This window comes from Falco naumanni, chromosome 5 (genome assembly GCF_017639655.2).
Source record: "Falco naumanni isolate bFalNau1 chromosome 5, bFalNau1.pat, whole genome shotgun sequence".
In the NCBI taxonomy this organism is placed as follows: Eukaryota; Metazoa; Chordata; class Aves; order Falconiformes; family Falconidae; genus Falco; species Falco naumanni.
Window position 1 is genome coordinate 14,713,745 of NC_054058.1, and position 19,345 is coordinate 14,733,089.

The 19,345-nt window shown below is 46.0% G+C and overlaps 1 protein-coding gene and 1 long non-coding RNA gene across 5 annotated transcripts in view; one reads left to right on the top strand and one right to left on the bottom strand.

The window, feature by feature from the left end:
* The first annotated feature begins 1,561 nt into the window (after nt 1-1,561).
* Nucleotides 1,562-12,709, top strand: LOC121088802. Its single transcript, XR_005828034.1, has 3 exons — nt 1,562-1,573; nt 7,365-7,372; nt 12,640-12,709. It is a non-coding gene; the product is annotated as an uncharacterized LOC121088802 (long non-coding RNA).
* The window catches only part of ARHGAP8 (Rho GTPase activating protein 8), a 94,515-nt gene continuing 79,327 nt past the window's right edge, over nt 4,158-19,345 (bottom strand). For 3 of the 4 annotated variants that reach the window (XM_040595381.1, XM_040595384.1, XM_040595382.1), the window contains one exon: nt 16,483-17,309. In XM_040595381.1, the coding sequence (XP_040451315.1) occupies nt 17,112-17,309 (198 nt within the window). In that variant the 3' untranslated portion in view covers nt 16,483-17,111. Of the gene's footprint in view, nt 4,232-16,482; nt 17,310-19,345 lie in introns of those variants that run through there. The other variant, XM_040595383.1, reaches the window with a different exon arrangement.

Below are 19,345 nucleotides of genomic sequence, written 5' to 3' on the forward strand. Positions count from 1 at the left end.
CAGTGGTGGTGAGCCCTCCTCCCTTGGTAGCCAAGCGCAGGCAAACTCTGTGGTGCCAGAGGAGTTAAAAAAACCCACCACAGCAAACCTCTCTCCCTGTCATCCAGGGCGTCTTTGTGTCCTGCTGCCAGTGTGCTCAGTCTTATTAAAACCCAGGGCTGTGGTTTAAGTGTAGCTGCTGAAAAAGAAATGGTCACGCTGTTGTCGGACATGGCCATGAGCGTCCTTCACCCTGATGGGCTGTCGTGTCCCTTCACAGCAGCACTTCCCAGCTGTCTTCATCTGCTTCTTGAGGGCCACTTCTGCTTTGTTGGGCCATGGAAATATTATTGCTTTGTCTTAGTTAAAAAAACAATGCTAACTTAAAAAAGGTGGCATTAGAAATAAGCGCATGAAGAAACAAATTGAGAAAAATTAAATTCTGGTGTGGATATTATGTTACTATTTAATGTGCATGTGCATAACAACAATTTTCTAACCCTTTGAAATTGCATCATAACAAAAATATGCTTTGAGCCACTGACTATTGTTACATTCTTATCTTCCTTGATTACTTCATGACTGCAAGAAATAAAACAAGTCCCACCATGTAGTTCACATTATCAGGAGGTGCCACCTGGATCATCGCAGCATTATTCCTGGGTCCCATTCTTAAGGTGTGGAGGAGGTTGAAGGTGCATCATTTCTAGCTGCAAATTTGCCAGGTGAAACGAAATACCTGGCTTCCCTGTGGCTTGGGATGTTCCTTGTCGTGGGACTGAGCACCTGATGGGTGCCAGCTGCTGCAGCACGTCCCTGTTGCCAGTGGAATGCTGGACTCCACGTCTGTGCTGGTGCCAAAGGCAGAGCTGTGTTAGGGAACATCAGCACGAGTCTTAGCAGCTCAGGAGCTAATCCCTGTGCTATGCCGTGTGATACTGCTAAGCACTTCTAAGCCATCCCAGCGAGAGCTTTTGCTTACATGGGTATGTTTGTACTTTGCCTCTGACGGCTCCTCTGTTTTATCCAGCTTCTCTTAAGCTCATGGCTAGATGAAGGACATTTAATGGCTTTCCAGCTGATGTTTTGAGTACACTTTGGAAGAGGTCCCAACAAGTTTATGTCTCTACTTGCCTTTTATATATATTTTTTTTAAAAAAAAAAGTTCTACCTTGCACATGACTTTGAATACTACTCAGGACCACAAGGTACCTTGGGAAGTTCCTTGTTCCCTGTTTTACTTGCCCAGCCCATCCTCTTTTAACAAGCTGACACCCCCATCATGCTTTAAAAGAATAAAATTCGTCTGTCATTAAAGTAGAATTGTCAAGCTGGGAGGGGAAAGGAGAGCCTGGCATGTCCCTTCCCCCTCGCAGCCATTGACAGAAGTGGCAGCAGCTCCATCACCATCACCTGTGGAAATGGTTTGCCCAGGCATGAATGTTACCAAGCCCCGTTAGCCACATCCAGCAGCAAGGCTTATTCATCTGATCCTACGTGGCTCCGGGAGGCTCCAGCCTGATGGGAACGGTTGATCCAAGGGCTTTTCACACAGCATTTTTCTACACGTTTTTCTATTCTCCCAGTGAAATTTGTCTGCGGATCTCCAAGCAGAGCTGAGACGGTGCTGGGCGGCACTGCCCTTCCCCTCTGTCTCGGCTGAGAGGCTCCAGGGGCCTCATCCAGCCAGCACTGGGGGCAGGAGAGAGACGCAGCCAGCTGAGCGCAGGTTGTGTGAATTCACCTGGGTTGGGACTTGATCTGACATCAGCTGTCTGGTGGCTTTGTGCTGAGCAGTGCTGAAATTGGGCTAGAAAAGGAAAGGCTGGGCCAGCAGCGCTGTTCCAATGTGATTTTTATTTTTTCGCCAAAACAAAACCAGCCATGCTTGTGGTCAAAAAAGACGTATTTAAAGTAATGGAGATGCCCCTCTGGTGCATGGCTTCTGCCCACTGCTCCTCAAGTCAGTTGGGTTGGAAAAGGCTGAGCGAGAGCAGGATTTGGCCCTTAAGCAAAAGGAAATAGGCTTTATCGATCCCTCATGTCTAGCGTCAGCTCCTGTGCAGGACGTCAGGGCTGTTGCTTCCAGCAAACATTTGCGGTCCCTCTCCATCTCCTCCTCTCTCACCTGTTGATTAAAAAGCCTGGACTTCGCCCAGGGAACAAGGAGTTTCTGGGTTCAGACCCAAGGCAAAGGGTGTTGATCTTTAAGTCAGGTTTTGGCATAAACCTCATGGGTGAAAGTCCCCTCTCAAGAAATAGCAACTAGGAGAAGAAATCGGCAGCTGGTGGCATGGTGGGGTGGGAGGTGAAAGCAGGGACAAGAGGAATCAGCAGAAAATTCAAGAAAACTGTGATGGTCTGTGGATGCTAACCCTCCTGGCTCTGGGCAAGCTCCGATTTTGCAACAGGCAGCCCCTCCACTCCACACAGTCTACGCAAAGCAAATGCATCTCAAACGCTTTAGACTGTTGGGCCCTTAGAAATGTCTGTTTGATAGCTCAAACTTATTTAATAGCTGAAGGACATCAAGCCAAGTCTTTTGGTTTTATTTTTTGGGGTAACTAAGAACAAAAAGTGTATAACTAGCTGTAAAACAAGCACCATCTACAAATTCAGAGCATGAAGGGCTCTTTGAAAGTCACCCACGTTCGGAGCGGAGCAGTGAGGAGGTGTACAAGCAGCGATGCATCAACCTGCTCTCTCTGCAGAGCTGCCTGTCCCTGGCCAGGCTGGCCAGCGCCTGGCACCACAAGGTGAAGCGTGTTTTCCATCCCTGCTTTGGACAGATGAAGGGACAAAGACAGGCAGACACACAGAGCAGCACAGGATGGTCACCTCCGTGTTTGAAGTCTTGCCCGGGATGGGCTTAGCACCTCATGGTAAGGGGAAAAGTGTTTCAGGCTCTGTGAGTTCTCTCCTCCCTGGCTTGTGTTCCCAAAGCAGCTTTTGTGCACAAACAGCTCAGAGCCACTCAACCCAGTGGTTTTCCCATTGGGTTGTGCTGGGTGGGGAATGAAAAGTCGTAGTGGAGACACACAGTGGGATGTGACCAACCCTTGCTAAATTCTCCGGTGGGGTATGGTGGCTGCCGGCAGCTGTCCGGGCTGCTCCCTGCAGCTTCACTGGTGCAAAAACTGTGCTTTTACCCATGGCCGAGATGACTGGCAGTGCCCCTCAACTGCCTCAGTGAAGGCAAAAGGGTCCTGGTTCAGATGTGTGTCCCCATCTGGGAAGCATGGCTTGGGGTGTCAAAACAGAGTAAGAACTAAGGCTGTGCAAACGGCGTTTCTTTCGATGGGGGACCTGCCTGTGCCAGGAGATCTGCCTGCATTGGGGGATCTGCCTTTGCTCTAAGGGCTCATCCCATCCAAGCAGATGAGTGAGAAGCTGCCTCCTCCGGCTCCGCCTGAAGGGTGACCGGCTGTCTTTGCCAATCTGCCCCTGTTCCACCAAGACACACAGGGAATGAGTCAATGGACTTGCTGAGGCAAGCATCAGATCCTACCAGGTACTATGAGAAAAGGAGCCTACAGGACTCCCCTTGTTTCTACCCCACCTTAAAAATGCCTCTGAGGTTTTTTATTCAGATACCTTGGTTTCTTCCTAGTTCAATACTAAGCAGCTACAGACTTGGAGGACTAATCCATTGGAAAGATGACACTCCACCCACTGCCTGCTTCCAACACTGGAAAGCATGAGCTGCTTTCCCCAAAGCAGAAACAGTGTGAACAAACAGGCGTTCACTGAGGGTTGCACCTTCATGCTGTTGCCAATTAAAACTGAGTAGGACTGGCAGTCATCTAGCTTCACCACCAAAAAACAAAGTGACACACAGGTGGTAGGTAGATTTGCCATTTACTTTCAAAAAACACAACAGAGGAGAGTTTTAAAATTCTTGTTTTGAACACGACAGTGACCAGAACTACCAAGTTTTTTAAAGGTGAAATTACAAATATTAGAGAACTAGGCAAACACAAGTCAAAATAAAGTAAGAATTAACAGGTTGTGCAAGTGGGTTTCCTTTGACAGGGGATCTGCCTATACTGGGGTGTCTATCTGGTCCAGGGGATCTGCCAGTGCTGGGGCATCTGAATTCACTTTACAGGGCTGGTCCCATCCACGCAGATGAGCAAGAAGCCGCCTCCTCCATCTGCACCTCAGGGGTGGCTGACCATCTTTGCCAACTGCCCACGCTTCACCAAGACACGTGGAGAGCCAGTCAGCAGTCCTGCTGGGGCTGAGAATCCACCTGGAAAAACAAACACAAACTGCCCACAAGCCCAAATTGCCCAAAATCTAGTCCTCCCTCACCAGTCGAGACAGGGGAAGGACGTGGCAGGTGGCATCCCTTCTCCTCCGTGTCACACACAGGCGATCCCCACCTCAGCCTTACTGCCACTTTCTGTGGGAGCCCGACACGTGAGTGCATGAAGCAAACCGACAGACCTCGTGAGAGATTCGGTGAAGCAGCCTCCCCTTCCCCTCCCAAAAGATGTCACGCTGAGCTTTAGCACACGGATCTCCCTGCGCTGCCATCCTACATCGAATCCCTCAGCCTCTTCTAGAGACATTTCTGGCTCTTGCTAGAAAAGCCCCTGCAAGTGACTGCAGGTCCACGGCAGCCAGCCTGGCCACCCAAGCACAACAAGGGACTCTTCTGCAGGGGAGCTGCCAGCCCATCGCCCCTGACAGCTCAACACCCACACAACCTGCTCCTCCCCGTCCCCGTCCTGAAACAGCTACGGGCCAGCAGGCAGGAGCACCAAAACCCTCACCCCCCGTTGCCTTCCCATACTCGGGCGACACACCAGGGGTTTGTGCATTCACTCAAAAAGCCCCTCTTACAGGGGTGGCTGGGGGCACTGGGACTGGAGAGGGGGAGGCTCAGGGAGACCACATCGTGCTCTACAGCTCCCTGGACAGAGGCTGTAGGCAGGTCAGTGTCGGTCTCTTCTCTCAGGGAACAAACCAAGTTATGCCTCAAGTTATGCCAGTGGAGGTTTCGATGGGATATTAGGAAAAACTGCTTCACTCCAAGGGTGGTCAAACAATGGAACAGGCTGCCCGGGGAGGTGGTTGTGTCACCATCCCTGGAGGTTATTTAAAAGATGCATAGATATGGCGCTTAGGTGTAGGGGAACCAAGACAGTGGGTTGGCTGACATTGATGATATGCATCTGTGGCCTTGCTTTGACGATGTGCAGCTGTGATCCTACAGCAAAGTGGTTAAATAGCTCTGAGTGTAGAAGTAAAACCCAGCTGAAGCAGAGATGAGGAGTGTGGTCTGGTCTCTGGGGGATGGAGAAACAGCATGGACAGTAGCATTTGACCAACGGTAAAGCTTTTTGCTGCTTACTTTTTTATTTGTGTTATTTCCTGACTGCTGTAACTCAATTGTAACACTTAGGGACATGGTTTAATGGTGGGCTTGGCAGTCCTGGATTAACAGTTGGACTTGATGATGTTAAAGGTGTTTTCCAACCGAAATGATTCTGTGACTCTGCCATCGCCTGTGCCCTGGGCATTCAGGGCTGCTGTGGGGCTGCCTTGCACAGGGCTACCCAGCGTGCTGGAGCCAGAGGGGCATTTCTTTTTGAGTCAATGCTGCTCTAGGTGTGTGTTTGTGACCTGTTCCATCTAACTGGGCTCAGATCAGAGCCAGGAGATGAGTCCCGGCAATGCTGGCTGCCCAGCAGGTGCTGGGTGCCCTTATAGTGCTGGAGCAGCCACTGAATGTCGCAGCCTAATAAGAATCGAAAGGCACATGTAAAGGCCTCAGACATGAAATAATAATGAAACAAAAAAACAGATCAAAGCTTTTAATTTCACTCTAAGTACTTTACTCTTACTCTCAGAAATTCTTATCAAAGACAGGCAGATGTCACCGCCTCCAGGGGTCTCAACTCGGTGGTTCTGGATTTGCATTTACTCCAAAAATTTCCCTTCAAACCCAGAGACCTACGGTGTAAAAGCAGTGGCAGGTTTGGCTGTCGTGAAACCACATGCTGAAATTTAAAAGCACCGTGGGGCTGAGTAAGGCTTTCCAGCGCCAATTCAGTGCTGTACAATTGTAAATACAAATAAATCCCTGTACAAATGCCATCAAGCCTCCACGTACTGGTGAGATGAAGTATTATCAAGTAACATAAACGTTTATTTCCATGGTAAAATGCTAGCGCAGGCCTTCCTTTTTGAGCTGTGTGTTAGGCAGGAGCGGCTTTGTGAGGCTTATAAATAAACGGGGCTTCCAGCCCCACTGTGCCATGGGTGGGCACGCACTCGCGTGGTGCTCAGCCTGTGTCGGTCGCCCTTTTTTCCAGATCAAGGTGAGGATCACTGGGCTTTCGTGTGAGGTGGTTTGCCTGGTTTTCTCTTTTATCCCTCTGGCCATGAAATGGCTATCCTCAGCCCAAAGCTCACTTAGTGGGTGATGTAAGTAGTTAGTTTATTGGAAAGAGCATTGCAAGGGCCAGCTGGGAGCAGGGCAAGGGCGAGTCACCTGGGGAGGGCACCATGAGTTTGGGACATTTCCCCCTGAAATCTGGATGCATCCTGGCTCAGCTGGTCAGGCTGGCAGCTGCTGGAAGGTGACGTCAATGCAACCATGTCATCAGGGAGTACAAAAACAGCAGGTGCCCAGAGGAGCAGGAGCTGGTGTGGCTGTGCCGAGTATATGCAGCCCTTATCCTATAAGGGGGCATTGATGTATGGATACCGCTTGCTTGCGGCAGCAACTTTCTGGGGAGGTTGTCAGCAGGGATATACAAAGATTATCTTATAGGAATGCCAGCGTTGGCCCATCTGTAACTAATAGGGTCTCCCTGGCAACAGAAAGGGCTGAGGATAGATGGATGGATGGCCCCACACGCTTCCCCAGCCAGCAGGCATAAGGAGGGTCTTCCTCCATCCCTCAATGGAACTGGGCCACCAGTTCACCCAGCCCCCAGCAGATGCCCGAAGGGTGGTGGGACTCCCGACCATGACAGCTGCAAGGAGCCAGGGATGCACTGTAGGACTTTGCCCTCCTGAATTTTGGAAAATGAGGTTGCATAGAGCAACAGGTAATTGGAATAACTCCTTGGCTGCTGGCAGAGGTCCAGCTGGGTTGTTTCTCTGCAGCAGTGCTATGAGAGGGGGACACAGTGCCAGCCCAAAGGGTGTCAGCCAGGGGCAAGCTGGACAGACTTTGTTTCTGAGCTTAGCTAGCAGCCTAGGAAAATAAATCACACTCTGCATCCTCTTGGAGAGAAAAAAGCATCATCCAACATGTTATCTGGGCATAATAATAATACTAGTGGTGCCACAGATGTGCATCTTCAAAAAAAAAAAAGTGCAGAAAATAATTGAGTGCTAACCTAAAAGCCTGGGGTGCTGCTCCCCAGCTTTGGCAGTGCTTCCCAGCAGTGGGGTTTCCTCAGGGCTCCACTGCTCTAAGCTTATGATGAACATCAGGCTTTTTGATCAAGGTAGGTTTTAAAGGTTTGATCAAGGCTGACATTAACTCTTCTTGAACTCTAAGGACCTGTTCCCCAGCTATTAGCACAGTTGGAGGCGCCAGGAGCTGGGGATGCCCAGACACCTGTTGGTAGGGGTCACAAAAGCTTTATGCTTCCCCTTTCAGCAGCTCTGGGCAAAGACTTGGACCTCTGGGGAAAGCTACAGAAAGGGTGCAGACTTGCTTTTCGCTGCCCAGACAGAAACAAATCACTGCCCCCAAATCATCATGATTACACCAGAGCTAAAACCAAACATACCTATTTAAGCCCTGGTTTCCTTTGGCATCTGTAATGTGATTTGGTCAGCAGGTACCAGGGGTGCAAGGACTCCCACGGGTCACCCTGAGACTGCTACTGGCAAAGACAGGATTGATCCCAAGGGACTGACCCTCTTGGCGTAGTACCAAAGCCACCCTAACACCACCCAACACCATGCCAACAGCAGATGTTTCAGCCTGAGAAACACCCATTCAAGCCCAGCCAGCTGGCCAGGCACCATGGCCATGGCACACAGGATTCTTGCCAGGGAGATGATCAGTGTGTGTGTGTAAAGCTTTGCTCCAGTGTTTGTCCTCTGCTCCCTCCCATCTCAGGGAGAAATGAAGCATTTAAGCAGTGTATGTGTATCCTATCTTGCAGATGCTGTCTGGAGCTGCCAGGCTGTTTTATATCTCAGTTATTGCTACATCATAAATATTAAAATATGGATGCCAAGTTCAGATGCTCCTGGTTGGAGGTGAGATTTGACTCCCACTCTTTGGCCACTGGCAGCATCCTGCAGGGTGGTGGACCTTGTGATGGGAGGGCTTTGGAGCTCCTGGTAATGATGGATGTACTGGGGACCCTCCTGTGACAGCTTCCCCTTCTCTTCTAAACAACCATGCGGAGGAAACATCTCACCATTGTGCCACAGCCCTTCCCCAGGGCGCTGCTGGCCCAGCTCTGAGCGCTGCTCCTACACTGGCGGATGCAGGCATACCTGCAGTGGGCAGGGGTGCTGGGGCCCTGGGTGCTGGCAGCTGGCACACCTCTGGGCTGAGCTGCTGCCACCGCAGCCAGTGGAGATAAGCTGGCTGTCAGGCAGCCATCAGCTCTCTGAAGGCATCTTGAATTAAAAACTAATGGTAGTTTGCTTTGGTAGCTCAGTTTGGATAGTGCAGCCAGAGAAAAAACAGCCACAAAGGGAATTATTTTTTCTTAAAATAATTAATTTGACTCTTTTTACTAGATGTTTTCTGGGTGTTATCAGTCATCTCTTTTAATTTCTCTCTGTACAACATGGAGAAGGAAGTCTTGGGCAAATAAAATGATTGTCGAAGTCCTGAGTGAGAGAAGATGCAGGAATGAAAGCTTTCCTGATGGGCTGGTATTACTTATCAGCCATTGCTCTCCATGGACAGAGAATGGAGCAAATGGGATTAGGCCCTAGGCCCAGACGAAGTGCCTGGTTTAAAGACCAAGACTGGCTTCATGAGAAGGAGGTGGGCTGGGTGCTTGCGATGAAGGCAAGATGCAGGATGTGCTGTTGTGCAAGGGACCAAATCTGGCACGGCACAGGTGGAGACATCTAACCAGCTGTCAGAACACTGTCAAGTCTTCCCACTCACAGCATTTAGCGTGTATTCACCAGAAATGTCTGCCCAGGTGCTTTCCCTTTCTCACCTCCCCTTCTCCTCTCCTTTAGAAGCTGAAGCAGCTTTTTGGGGCTCTCGCTGGCAAGAGGCAGGGCAGGGCACCACAAGCCTCTTACAGGGAGATGAGAAGCTCACTGGCATAAAGGGCAAGCAGAAGTGCCTTTGAAAAATCCTTAAGTTGTGCCAGAGGAGGTTTAGATTGGGTATTAGGAAAAACTGATTCACCGAAAGGGTTGTCAGGCATTGGAACAGGCTGCCCAGGGAGGTGGTTGAGTCACCATCCCTGGAGGTTATTTAAAAGACATGTAGATGTGGTGCTTAGGGACGTGGTTTAGTGGTGGGCTTGGCAGTGCTGGGTTAATGGTTGGACTTGATGAAGTTAAGGGTCTTTTTCAACCTAAATGATTCTATGAGCCTGTTAGCAGATAGCTTTGGTTTCCTCACCTGACCCATCCTTTCCTGCTTTTCACTGGTGTTGTCTGTCACAAGTCTTGTGAGGAGGAGGAGGAGGAACTGCCTCTCCATCTCTGCACTACCCATCATCTTCAGTGCCTTAGTGCAAAGGGGTTTCCTACAGGGAAATTTCCTGATTTCTGAGGCAGCCTCAAACAACTCGTCCTCCAAGACAGTGCTTCCACAGTTGGGTCCCCAGTGACAGCCATGGGCACAGGACATGTAGTGACTGTAGAAAATACAGCTGTCATGCTGGGCGCAGAGTCCTATTAACTTTCAAGTGGTAATTATACGGAGAAGTTGTGATACTGTGACATGCAGAGAATGGGGTGTTTATTGCCTTCCTGGCAGGAGCATGCCGGGTGTCAGGGCTCGTGAGAGAGCTCTACAAAGCCTCTCATTATTTTCATCCTCTCATTTATATTATTTTGTAAAAGCTCTTTTGGTGCAGAAGACAGTGATATTATCTCACTGAATTTTAATGTTATTTTGTAATGGAATGGATTTGTTTTGTCCTTGTACTGTGGCCACTTACCCATCCAGGGCTGGCAGTATGCACTCTGGATCCTGGAAGGATTTTGCCACAGTAGCGCTTGGGAGGTCAGCCACAAGCCAAAGATAAGAGGAGGGAAAAAAAAAAACATTTATTCATGTTTCAGAATAGAATGTAGGGATGGGAATAGAATGTATGTCTGCTAATCCTTCTGCAAAGGTGGAAGTGGCTTGTGATAGTTTGACACCTTGCTTGTGTAGTTGTTTTGCAGCAGCAGTAATTATTCCATGCAGATAGGACTAACATGAAAGCATTTGGGGCTAGTGGCTACTGCTATTTGGTAGCCCAGTGAATGTGAAGGAGCTCCTCTACTGAAAGGGAAAGGGAGGAGGGAAGCAAGTTCCCTCTATGACCCCTAATAGGGAACAAGGCAGACCCTGACACCAGCCCATGCCTTGCTCCATGCACGTGTTCAGAGCAGAGAGCTGTGCAGCCCGATGAGATGCTGTTTCTATTCTGGGCATGGTTATTAAATACAGTATTAGCTTTACTGGACATCTGCTGTGGCTGCATTTCATGTATGCACAGTAGGCTCTTCAAAAGTTAGAGGCTGATGAGGACGGCTGGGAGTAGCGGGAAGTATGGAAAGGAAAAGACCTTCCTAACTTTTCCCCTTCATCACAAGTGTTGTGTTACTAGATAGAAAAGCTCAATGTAGTTATCAAAAGCATAACCATCTTTCTGCTTCAGGGACGGGGAAAGCATGATTTGGGCAACGTCACTCTCACACTGTCATCTGAAACTTCCCCACAGAACCAAACCTCTTGCAGTTTCCATTCAGTGTACCCAGCTGCAGAGCACCCACGAGAGCCTTGGACCATTCCTATACCCACAAAAATGCCGGGGAGGGGGGCATGTGTGAGTGCGGACACCACCCCCCAGCTCACGCTGACAGACTGCAGGTAAAAGAATGGAGATGGCAACAGGCAGAAGATGCAGCTTTGGAGGGAGAGAAAATACACCTGAAAAACCCTGAACAAACCAGACAATACTGGCAGATGGAGCAGGGGGAGAAGGTATTTTGTCAGAGGCTTTTGAAACAGAAAAACTAAGTACCTTGCTAAAGCCCTTATTTTTAGAGCTTTGGGTCAAGAAATTCTGGGGTGAAGTGTCAAAAATCCACCCATCCAAAGACCCTTCCATGACTGCTGCAGAAATTCAGTTCAGACAGTAGAGATGATGCAGTTTGGTGCGTTTTACAGTTGCTTTTTATTGTCCCATTAATTAAGGGGATAATTTTCATGGCAGAAGAGTAAGAGGCTGTAAACTGCTTTTGTGGGCAATTAAAGGCTGAAGTGCAGAAATAATTTGAGAGTACAATTCAGTATTGAGAAACAATCCATGCAACAGAGGGGAAAAATCCAAACCCAAAAGACAGAAATCCTGATTTCATATTAGGCTTAAAGAGGCTGGCATTAGCGTCTGGGCTATCAGTAGCTTAAATGAGTAAGGTTTTGAGGACCGAGGCAAAAGAAAACAAAGCAGTAGTGGACCAGGCTGTGTTTCAGAGGAGCATGTTGCCGTGTTGCAGCCTGCAATCTTGTCCCCCAAGCATTTGGGTTGGGCATCAGATCCAGCCGCTCCCAACTACAGGCACAAGCCCTAAACCTGCGAGTGACAAGCTCATGCTCTGGGGACTACAGACAAACTGCCAGTCAGGAAAGCAGTTCCTGCATGATGATTGCACCATGGAGAAATCAGAGCCACAATAAAAAAAGTCAGTTTTAATGATCAGTCAACTATGTGTGTCATCTCCCCTGGCTCCAGCAGAATTCCCTCCTTACCTCTGGCAATAATTGCAATGCCATGTGTGGAAAGGTGACGTCATCTCAAAAGAGACTATGAATGGGAAACAGCGATGCTCGTTTCCCCGGCTCCGCAGCATGGCAGAGGCCAGCAGAGCTGGGGCTGGGCTCCGGGCAAGCCCAGGGCTCTGTGGCTCAGAGGCACACAGGCAGCCTTCTGGAAGAACTTCATGATTTCTGAAATAACGGCACCAAAACTAAGCCTTTTAAGAAAATGCTTTTATTTTTTGTTGAGTTGTCATGTTCCAGCAAAAATATTTTTCCAATCAGTTAATTATTTTTTTAAGGCCTTCTTCTTAATTATTTTTAGGTTCCAATTATTTTTAAGGCTCCTACCAGCTATTCCAGAGAGGAATAGCCAGGAGAGCAGGGCTACAGTCCTTCTGCAGACAATTCCCATGCTTTCCTAGCACTACAGGCAACAGAACCCAGTTAGGAAGAAACAGGAGAACTTGTGTACCATTGTGTGAGCGTATCTCCAGCTCAGAGAGGCAAAGCAGGACTCTTTTTTTTTTTTTTTTTTTTTTTTTTTTTTTTTTTTTTTTTTTTACCCTCAGAGAGGCAATTCTCAGTAACAAGTTTTGGGTATCTATAGGCCCACTGTGGAAAAGGACTTTTTTTCCTGGTTGCATTTGAAAGTTTCCTTCTTAGTCTCCAGGCCAGCTCACTGTCCAATCACCAACATAATCCCAAAGAAATCTCACTGGTTAAGGCAGTTCTTTCTCACGCTTTCCAGTTTGCAAGATAGAAGACAGCATTTATAGTACCCCATGGCAAACCCTCACTGCTCTCAGACCATGCTAGATTATTATTTTTTTTACACTTACAAAAAAATGTAAACTTTGCTACATTAGGTGCAATGCATCAAAATTAGCTTTCTGTGATATGCATGGATAAAGACTAAAATCAAACTCTTCAAATCATGAAAATGAGTATTTTACTCCAACAGGAAAGGCAGAACACCGTTCATTATGTTGGCCACATGTATCATTTAACACAGGACTTACACAGGTTTCATAGTCATACCTTTGGCTTCAATGGAGATGTGCCTACTTAAAGCAGGGTATGTTTGCTTCTGATTTCTCTTTGTAGGTAAAAACATGTAAGAAATTATGAATAGAGTATGAGCAGGAAGGGGAGCGGTGGCCAGCAGAGCTTCAAGGGAATGTGAGCTTCTCACTTCACAAATTACAGGTGCTGGCAGGAACTCCCTCTTTCTTACCCTGTGCCCCAACACCCCTGTGGCCACTTGAAAAGAGGGAGTGTTGGCAAACCTACGTTTTCCAAGGTTGTATAGATAAACTATTCAGGAAATGAAGGGGGTGTGTGATGGGTGACTGTGCCATCAAACCTATTAAAGGTTCGACTTGCCACCCAAGTACATATCGAACACGTGACTAAAACATCTGGGGCTTTTCTATTATTAGTCTCCTCACGAGTGAATATGTTAAAGTTTATAAGGTTCTGAGAGATTCTGTGATGGATGCTGCTCGAGAAGCGCAGCGCACACAGACAGACAGATCATCTGCACACATGCGATATCATTTATGGAAGTTTTTTCCAAGAACTGTAAAGACCCCCCTCAGTTAATGACATTGTTCAATCTTCTTCCATTTCTTCATAGATTCAGGGTAGAAAAGTATTCCCTTCCCCCTTTGGCACTTGTTACTAGAGGCATCCTGATAATCAGACTAATCTTGGGACCAATTTTCAACTCCTAACAGCTCGGTAAACTAAAATGCTTAGGCAATTTATTCTCTGTATATTGTCAGTTAGGTAACACTTGATTTCTCATTCCACGACTACATTTTATTGTTTTAAACTGAAATTCAGCATGTGTGTTTCCAACAGATTATCTCCATAATCACTTTCTTTTCGCTATGGAAATGATCTGAAAATTGTTCTTTGGTACAAGAGAAGAGTTCACAAGGCCACACTGTACAAAAGCTGGAATCGTGCAATTATCATTTGTAAAGAGAAACTGTTATCAAAGTAACTGCAGGGGACACCTCCAGGACTCCTCTTAGAGTCAGGAAATTTGAAACATATATTTCTCTAACATGAATTTCACTCCAAACCCTTCTGAATAATTCATGAGAGCTGATTTAATGTCATAGTTAAGTCTGGCACTCAGGACAGAGATCGGGGGCTTCTGCTGCAGATGTGAACGACTTCACCAGTTCCTTTGGGGTCTGGGGGGACAGAGCTGGGATCTCATCTCTAGGAGGGTTTTGTTACCCAGGTACCTTTGATCCGGGCAAGTCCCTTCCCTGTGACAGGCAGGGTTGCAGGGAAGGGCTGGGGTGGACGTGAGTACCTTCCTTATTTCTGTCTCGGGCTGCCTGCTGGGGAGGCAGGAAGATAAAGGGGAGCGGGAGTCCCCGTCCCCCTGCCTCCCTCTAGCCCCCACCAGTGCTAATGGCAATTGGAACCAGAGCCTCTGCTTTTCTTAAGCAGCATCAAGTTAGCCACACTGGCAAATAACAGGTGTCTGTCCTTTAGAAGAAGAAGGCACCTTGAGATGAGGAAATGCCATTTTGTTCTTCATTCACTAAATGAGCGGAGCTAGAAATTGCTGGAAAATGGTAGTTTACAAAGCACTAAAAGGAAGACCTGCAGTTTGGTATATGACCAATACTGAAAGCGTGAGTCAGGTTTCAAGTATCATCTACAGGCAGGCAAATTAGCTGAAGGGATGCTCCTTTCTTGTACTTATACTCACAAAAGTGAAGGGGTGAGAAGCAGCCCTGCCCTGAGGGCTCACTTCACCAACACAACTGCTGCTGCCAAATTCCTGCTCTCTCCCAACTCTGGGTGAGTTGGAGAACTAAATCCATGAGGGAGACCCCTCCCTGGCTCTGGAGACTTTTTGAGCAAAGTTGACTTCTACAAACTCAGGATTTCACCCCACAGGGCTTGGGTATGTTACTGTGCTAAAACTGGTCAGGACTCACATTCCCATTACGCAGTGTAGCCTGAAGACCAAATGCCAATTGATGTTGCCAGATTTATGGAAGAGGACATGAGGGAATGGAAAACAACCATTGTGTAGGACCTACCAGCATTTAATCGCAAAGCTTTTCTCTAATGCCAGGTGCTCCTTCTTTTTACAGACAGCAAAACTAACATGTATGTATTTTGACCAAGGTCAGCAAGTGGCAGAATACTTAGGTTTTGTTAATTCCCAGAGGCCATACTCCTCTCCTATAAGAACAGGGTGCTGATGCACAGAACCATACTGCCAAGTCACTGAGCAGTATTGAACGTAATTGTATTTGGTTTTATAATACAACAAGGCTGAGGTGCTGTCACTGGTAACTCAGATGTAAAAACAGTAAGTTGCAATACAAAACTACAACTGTTTTATCCCTGGCAATCTCATTTTGCTCAAATGGAACAATCATGAATACTTATTAATTACTCTCTGTGTATTATGCAAGATTTTATATTTAAATGGGAGTCATGGGTGGTTATTAGTTAAAGATATTCAAAAGCCAAAAAGTTGTCTTTAAGACACTTGAGGAAGCGGGGAAAACACAACTGTGACATGAGATGGGTCCTTTCCATACACCTTTTTCTAAGGCCTCTGTATTTTTCAAATTTTAATCATTGCCTAATGCTATAGATGACACCTACTGGGCAAATGAAAGCCTGGCACATCGAGCATTCCAGAGCCTTCTGAACACTTGGTTATTTCCTGAAATTGCTGACAAGAATGAATCCTCTCCACCCTCTGCAATAAGATTGTGTTGCACCCTTTACACAGACAGACAATTTGTAACTGCTGAGATTTTGGCCAGAAGTACAAACCCTCAACTTGCTAGAACCTACGGGATAAAAAGTGGCTCTGTGTTTGCAGAGGAGGAGATGCCTAAATTGTTCTTCTGAGACTATTAATTTTACTGAAGTCTAAATAGTCCCTCTGTTTCATTTGCTTTGTACAGAATCAAAAAGACCAGAGCATTAGGCATTAGGGAAAATACTACTTTTTTACCACTGGTTAATTTTCTTTTGCTTTGCAGGCAGCTATGATAAATATATATATATATATTAAAAAAAACATATAACTGTTACCAATCAAGTGTTAAACCATGAAATAGCACTGCGTTAAGAGTTCATCAAATACAAGCGATATTAATGGCATAGAAGAAAATACTGATAATTCTACCTTTATATTGGCTAATTATTCGCATATCTACAAAATAGACTTTCAATGTATAAAACTGCTATTAGGTATATTATCCAAGTTGTTGCTCTTACTGCTTTCTAGAGAAACTGATTTGAAGAGCAACTCAATCAACTCAAACTACAAAAGTATGCAGCCCAAACATTAGGGGTACTCTTCACAAAGTTAGTCTATATTCTGTACTATGCACTTACTGATAGAACTCCACTGGCGAAAATTCCAAGTATCCAGAGAAAAAAAAACCATTACTGCTCCCAATTTGAACTTATAAGAAAAAAACCCTTCCACACACTTTGCATGTGCAGATACAGTGATTAACTGCATATATTAGATATTTGCAAGCATAATTAGTTAGCTGTCTGCACAACTCAAATTATCCAGGAAACACTTTATTCTCCATGGTAATTGCAAACCTGATGTGTCACAACTGCTCACATCTTTTTGTGTAAAACAAGGCACTTAAATATATGGAAGAAGAGTTTAGAAATTTTAGTATCTTCAAAATTAATTCCATCTTTATTAACTTAATAGGGAAATTTCTAACAAACTTGTATTCAAATTAAAAAAAAAAAAAACCAACAAAAAAAACAACAAAGGAAGAAAGCTGTATATTCAGGAGTGGTCCAGAACTTTGCTCTGCTCATGCAAAAAATAGTGCCACATAGTAAGGTCTCCAGAATCCCAAAGAAATGACAGACTGGCAACATAGTGTCATGATTTTTTTTAACATACCAGGTTTTGTCAGCTGCTCAAGTTTAATAAGTGGATTCACTTTGACCTATTGGCCTTTGAATGTCATGTACATATGCTCCCCCATGTGATGAGAATATATGGGGCTGTGTGCTTCTCTCAAAATCTTTGGTATTTAGAAAGCTACAGAAACTTTACTCTGTATTGAATGTTTTCTTTGCAAGAGAGAGCCCTGAATTAAAAGCTCCCACCAGCTGAAGCATGGAGACCTTCCCCTCAGGCAGCCAGACTCCGTTTTCCTGTCTGGAAGCATTAAGGCAGGATCTCATCAGGCACTGTTCGGGAGTTGAATATATTCGTGTAGAAATCTATCAGTAGTTCAGTGAAGAGATTCAGAGGTACCAGAGCACTCAGGGAAGTTGTTCCTTTCGATGGCCATATCAAATTCAAGCCAAAGACACAGGCCAAGCTGGATGCTGTCATTCTGTTATATATGCTCTCCTGTGAAACCTGGAAAAACATAGATATGAATAGGTATATGTAGACACGTGTCTCAGCGAGTGAGGACAAGATGCCATCCTGTATTGATGAATCAATGACGAGAGCAGACCCTGGTCACAGGTACATCACCGGCTCCTTAACAGTCTCAGGGCTGACTCTGCAGCCTAGAGCTATAGGGCCACTAGAGTCTGTGTCCCTCAGGTACAAGACAAGATGTTAATAAGTCAAGCAAAAAGGCTGAATTGTTTCCTTATGCTAGGAAAATTAATTGTTTTCAATCCTTCTACATGGAATCTGTTGTTATCTCTGCTGGGGAGCAGGGAAGTACAGCATAAACAAACAGCTATCCCATCTGCTTCGGTAGTAAGTCCTCTGTAGAATAAACCTTGAGGACTTCTGAAGTTGTTTGCAAGGGTTTAGAAGGATTTTTTTTTTCTCTCACTGGACTTCACTTCCAAGTACCTCTATATCCACCCAATTCCTCTGAAGCAATGAAAGTGAAGATGTGCTGTAGGTAAAATGCACAGCACTGAAATCTGCTCTGTGCCTCGATGATGTGTCCTACTTCTATCTGTGGATGTGAGCCCAGAACTAGGTAGAAGGAGTATTTTTTTTTTCGTCTGTGTGAGCTTGACAGGGAATTTCTGTGTGTTTTGCTCTCCTGCATAGTATGGCTGGTACCTAAAGCCAATATGGTCTGGGTGTCCTATCTGAAAAGTTCTCTGTTATTGTAAAGAGCTAGCAAGCTGAAAGTTCTCTTGGTTCCTCCTGACCCAGGTAACTCAGCCAGCTCTTCTCAGGCTGATGGTTGCAGTTGTTCACCCATAATCCGTCATGGGAAGACCACGTAGTCACAAACTGTGATGTACAGGTTACCCTGAAGCTGTCATCTCAGAACAGAACAAGGAATTACTGGGCAAAATCCCCCATGCATTCTTCCTGCTACAATTTCAAGTGGAATAGGAAAGCAAAAAAATCCTACTTCTCAGTGTCTCTCCGTTTCTGTCTTACCATAAAGCCTCCTGAAAAGGCAGCTCTGTAGTGCTATGAAAAGCCTGAGGGCACTGAAGGAAAATCTAAGAAACTTCATGACCATGGGAACACTTCCTAGCATATGATAAACTCCAGTTGCCCTCTGCCTGGTAATAAACGTTTCATTCCCATAAATCTCCTACAGCACCGCCTCCTCCTCAGTGTTTTACCTAGCAAGGAGCCTATTTGCTCAGCCATCAGGGGATATAATGCCCTTTAGACATGCGCACAGGATGGAAGTCTTTTCCTTCAGGGACATGAAGAAGAACTTATATGCCCAAAAGCACAAAATCTTCCTCCTTACCATATTAATTTTTCCAATAATAGGTAGTATTTTCCCCTCCAATATTTGCCTTATCCTTCTGGGACATCAGAGCTACCGCGTTGCTACTTCTGCTGCAAACATTAAAGGGCTTCAATTGTTTTTAAGGTCATGAAGCAGGCCTGGATAAAGGAAGATACTGGTGCCATACCACCTTTTCAAAGGACTGACTTCACAGCTTGAGAATAAAAAGTCATCAGGTTAAACAGCAATGCCTGCTTCATGGCCTTGTGCAAAACATCTTTCTTTCTAGAGCATGAACCTTGTATACATGGTTGTATACATGGTATACATGTTGACCTTCACATACTGCTCCCAATGCACTATTTAACTACACAGAAAAAACAACAAGCCCAAATTGTTCTTTTAATCTTCTTCAGATGAAATCAGCTCAAATGAGTTCATTATACTACGGCAATGCAGCAAAAGCTAAACTACTTTCCAAAATAACCGATGAGGGAAAATGGTTAGGACAACGATGAGTACCCTTGTTAACAAAGAGACATAGACCGAGGTATTACCCTGAAGGTGGCTGTTCGGACACTAGTAAATATAACAAGGTTAAGGACTGCATCCTGGTCCTTGGATCAAGTGGCTACATCCAAGCTATGTAAAGCTGTACACATGAAACCCCTGAGGATTGAGAACAAATTATTTTTTGGTGTTTCTTTCAGTTGAAGGTCTGTAAAAT